Source organism: Sprattus sprattus (genome assembly GCF_963457725.1).
Source record: "Sprattus sprattus genome assembly, chromosome: 6".
Taxonomy (NCBI): domain Eukaryota; kingdom Metazoa; phylum Chordata; class Actinopteri; order Clupeiformes; family Clupeidae; genus Sprattus; species Sprattus sprattus.
The window spans coordinates 10631995-10636994 of record NC_137925.1 but is presented as its reverse complement, the minus strand read 5'-3'; the positions used below and the strand labels follow the sequence as shown (position 1 = coordinate 10636994).

At 45.6% G+C, this 5000-nt stretch overlaps 1 protein-coding gene across 1 annotated transcript in view; it reads left to right on the top strand.

Annotated features, from left to right (window-relative positions):
* Positions 1-561: 561 nt before the first annotated feature.
* The window catches only part of LOC308367156 (rho-related GTP-binding protein RhoN-like), a 12041-nt gene continuing 7602 nt past the window's right edge, over positions 562-5000 (top strand). The window contains exons 1-2 of the mRNA XM_080840971.1: positions 562-820; positions 1454-1541. Of these exons, the coding sequence (XP_080697097.1) occupies positions 719-820; positions 1454-1541 (190 nt within the window). The 5' untranslated portion in view covers positions 562-718. The remainder of the gene's footprint in view (positions 821-1453; positions 1542-5000) is intronic.

The following is a 5000-nucleotide window of genomic DNA, read 5'->3' as shown; positions in this document are numbered from 1 at the left end:
AACGTTGCTGATTGGTTAAGGGAACTCCAATGATTTTAAACCTCAAGATAAGCACCCGCCCATCTCGGAAACCAAAATGCATTGGGTTGGCCCAGACTGAAAGACGGAATGAAATGGAGTCACAGGCTGGTAATGGCCAGGCTAGTATTTCCCCCCTTACAAGAAATTAACGTTTTTCACCACCAGGTGGTGGTAGTTGCAAGGCTATTCTGATGACAAACATCTAAGACAAGCATTTAAAAGCTCATTAAAAGCTCATGATATACTCATCTATTTGTATTGTTGTAGGGCATGAGGGCACTCTGTTCGAAGAATTGACTTTTACGTTTAACCGCATTTCACTGCCACAGGTGCTTACCTCTAAAACTTACTGACAACAGTCAAATGTTCCGTTATGTCTTCTACTCTGTCGGGGCTTTACTTTCCCCGACATAAACAAACTGTCACAGAGTGTTGACTCTCTGCACTGTCTCATTGGCTGACAGAGACAGATGGGTGGGGCAAAGGCGAGAAGAACGAAGTTTACCGGAGTGCCTGTACAGTTGCGTGCGAGAACACCAGTAGAGGCGGTTGTGTGTGTGAGCAAGAGAGCGTACAGATGTAAACACGGGTCGCACGGGCGGAGCACGGGACCGGGAGACAGAGCTGAATCTGCAGATGTCAGGAGTCGCCGTGTAGATGTGCCGAGGGCGCGGGACCTCGCAGCGCTGACGGGGAGATGGATGCCAAAGAGAAACGCTGTAAGATTGTGCTCGTGGGAGACACACAGTGCGGGAAGACCGCGCTCCTGCACGTGTTCGCCAAGGACTCCTACCCAGAGGTGAGCCTGAGAAATCGCCTTTCAGCGCGCTAAAGTCGAGGTGGCGGTGATGTGACGTCAGACCTGAGAGTGTTTATTTAGTTTGCTTCAGTCATCCGGCGCGTGGGTTTGGCAGTCATTCACCTCGCGATGCCAGTGGGCTTGTGCTCTCTGTAGCCACGCCAGATGTGACACCTGGCCACTCGCGCGCTTAATGCGCTGGTCTTTGCCACTGGCGAGGTTGCATTCTGTCACGCGAGCAGATGCGCTGAGCGGGAGAAATGTTTCTCTCGGTGTGCGTGAGGAAGACTGGAGATGTGTGTGTGTGTGTGTGTGTGTGTGTGTGTATGAGTGTGTGTGTGTGTGTGTGTGTGTGTGTGTGTGTGTGTGTGTGTGTGTGTGTGTGTGCGCGCGTGTGTGTTTTTTGTGTGTGTGTGTGTGTGTGAGGTAGAGTGGAGATGACGATACAGTCCTCACAGACGAACACTGGGAAATACTGTTTAAAACAATCATTAGTTAAATATGATTACTTACAAAATATTCCTAATGATGAATTACTTATGGTTTGTTAAGGTAACTAATGATACATCATTCGTCATCAGCTCAATCATTAGATCAGGTACTGAATCCTTTCAATGATTGCCCTTTTTTCAGAACTATGTTCCAACTGTGTTTGAAAACTACACAGCCAGCTTCCAGATCGACAAGCAGAGGATTGAGCTGAATATGTGGGACACATCAGGTGAGTGTGTGTGTGTGTGTGTGTGTGTGTGTGAGTGTGTGAGTGTGTGTGTGTGTGTGTGTGTATGTGTGTGTGTGTCCATCACACCCTCCTCTTCCTCTGGTCTTCTGTTCTGTCCATTTGAACAACAACAGGGTTAGGTTAAGGGCCACACTTGCTTTCAGTCAAACAATCAGCCTGTATGACTTCTGACAGAGTGTGCGTGTGTGTGTGTGTGTATGAGTCTGTAAGAGCTCTGATGTGTGTGTGTGTGTGTGTGTGTGTGTGTGTATGAGTCTGTAAGAGTTATGATGTGTGTGTGTGTGTGTGTATGAGTTTGTAAGAGTTTGGAAGTGTGTGAGTGTGGTTGTGTGTGTGTATGAGTCTGTAAGAGTTCTGACCACCGCTGGATTGGCCATAGGGCATGGCGGGCAAATGCCCGGTGGCCTGAAGCCTTTTATTATTTTTTTAATTCATGCCAAACTCGCGTCTAATGGAGCAGGCCACGTTAACTTCAATGCAGGCCACATTAACGCCAATTTAAGTTAAACAGGCAGATCAGCATGCGGGCCCTGGCCTTCAATTAGTCAAGCTGAAGTTTTCAGCGCTAACTTCCTTAGTTTAAGAAGTAGATGTCTCGACAACTATTTATACTCCTATAATACCGTACGTATCTTCGTCATGGTGGGTATTATTTTTGCAAAAAAAAATAGTAGCAATTTAGAACAACAGCACATGATTAACCTACATACACTGAAGAAACAATAAAGAAAAACGATTCAATGAAACGATGATAGTTATTTTCTTTGGTATTTTGTCATTCAGAATTTCAGATTTGCAATGGGGATTTCTGGGTAACATGTTTAACACTGTTAATGGACCAGATCATTTAAATATTCGTCTCGCGAGAAAGGTAACAGAGTGACATTAAGGCTGCTAACTGTCAATAGCAAAGGAGCAAGACTGCTATACCCTATTGTGAAGGCTACACGAGTCTATTGAAAATGTCTTATAAACACAAAAGTGGCAGTAAGAAAAGGCAAGAGAGAAACGAGCTGCAGGAGAAGGTGGCAAAGCTACCCAAATTAGATTATTTAGATTTTTCAACAAACGTTCGCCAGTCCATGGAGTCTGCTAGTGCTACGGAAGACCCTCCTGCTAGCACGCAAGGCTCGTCGAATGCCATTCAAATAGGTAAGTAGTACAAGGGTATTTGATGGGCTGCCATGCCCCCTTTAACAAGTCGCAGTGGAGCAAATATTGTTAATACATTGTTTGCTGTTCCTCTTAATAAATTAGTTAATTACGTTATGTGGGACGTCTGTCATTTGTAAGATCAGGGTTATCGTAAACAGTGCTATCTAGGCTACTTTCTGACCATTTCTAACGAGTTAAACAAGATTTCGTTCTTTGTGTACACACCTGTCACAATCATATCGATTACAAACATCTTTGTTTAGCGTAATAGGGAACGCCAAAGTAACTATAGGGCCCGTCAAAATAGCGTGCACCGGGGCCCGTCGTAACCACGTTATGCCACTGTACAGATGTCATCATTGACAGGGTAGTCGAGAAGAGCGATCTGATGAAAAGGCTGCTTTTGTGATGAGGTAAAATAATACGCTGGCTTGAAACACTCATAGTGGATCAGATTAAGTTAATTAATATGTTTTAATATAATTCCTTTACTTAAATTTAAGTAACAAGGTTGAAAGAAATGACATGTCTAAATAGTAATGTGACCTACGGTCAATAGATCATACTTTTGATAAGCCTACGATAACAGTATTTTGGGAGAACTTTTCATAAAGCTTCTCATAGTGTTAAAATGTTTGTGTCTCCTAGTGCACATTGATCGTTTAAGTCAGTGATTCCCAACAAGGGGTAAGTGGTAGGCTACATACCACCTGAGGTGCGCAAGCAAAGTGTGTGTGTGTGTGTGTGTGTGTGTGTGTGTGTGTGTGTGTGTGTGTGTGTGTGTGTGTGTGTGTGTGTGTGTGTGTGTGTGTGTGTGTGTGTGTGTGTGTGTGTGTGTGTGTGTGTGTGTGTGTGTGTGTGTGTGTGAGTGGCACGGTGGCTTGCTTGCACTGCCGCCTCACAGCAAGAAGGTCATGGGTTCGATTCCCGCATGGGGAGCTGTTGGCTCTGGGGGGCAGGTCCTCCCCAGACCGTCAGTGCTCAGGTGGGCTACCTCCCGGGCATTTCTGTGTGGAGTTTGCATGTTCTCCCCGTGTTCACAAGGGGTTTCCTTCACTAAGAACCCCAACAGAAAAAAACATGCAAAATAACAGAACACATGTCCATGCCTGACCAAACATGGACAGTTCACTTCACTTGGTCCCCGGGCGCTACAAGCTGCCCACTGCTCCTGGGGGGTCCTTGAGGAAGGACGGTCCAGGATGGGAGAAATCAGAAATCAGAAAATAAATTCACTGCGACCTCAGGCCTGCGTGCGTGGGTGTGTGTGGACTGCACGTGTGTGTTCCATGGTGTTGTGTGTGCCATTAAAAACCTGATAAAGGTCTTAATTAATGGGTCTGTAAGAGTTCTGACAAAAGTGTGTGTGTGTGTGTATGATTCTGTAACAGTTCTGACACAAGTGTATGTGTGTGTCTGAGGATAACATGCTCCCAAACATCTGAGAAGTGAATGTCTTGCATGCTGTGATAGACACATTACTTTATTTGATTAAGCAATTGCCAAACAGTCAACAGTCACACACACACACATACACACACACACACACACACACACACACACACACACACACACCTGTACTGCCTCTATCTCTCTCCATCTATCTCTTTCTCACTCCATCTCTCTCTCACTTAATTTATCTTTCTCACACCATTGCTCTTTTGCCCACACCAATTCTCTCCCCCTCCATCTCTCTCACTCTCTCTCTCTCTCTCTCACCCCATCTCTCTCTCGCACTCCATCTCTCCCGGTCTGCATCTCTCTCTCGCACTCCATCTCTCTTTCACATTCCATCTCTCTCTTTCACTCCATCTATCTACCTCTCTCCATTTCTCTCTCCATATCGCTCTTTATCTCTCTCTCTCCATCTCTCTTGCTCTATCTCTTTCTTTCCTCTCTCCATCTCTTTCTCTCTCTCCATCTCTCTCCATCGCTTTCCGTCTCTCCATATCTCTTTCCTCTCTCCATCTCTTTCTCACACTATCGCTCTCTCTCACTCTATCTCTTTCTCACACCATCTCTCTTCTTCACTCAATATCTCTCTCTCACTCCCTCTCTCCAGCTCTCTCTCATCTCTCCATCTTTCCCACTCCATCTCTTTCTCTCCATCTTTCTCACTCCATCTCTCTCACTCCATCTCTCTCCATCTTTCCCTCTCCCTCCATCTCTCCCTCTATCTCTCCATCTCTCTCTTTCCTCTTTCCATCTCTTTCTCTCTCTCCATCTCTTCCTCTCTCTCTCTTCATCACTCCATCTCTCCATCTTTCTTTCCTCTCTCCATCT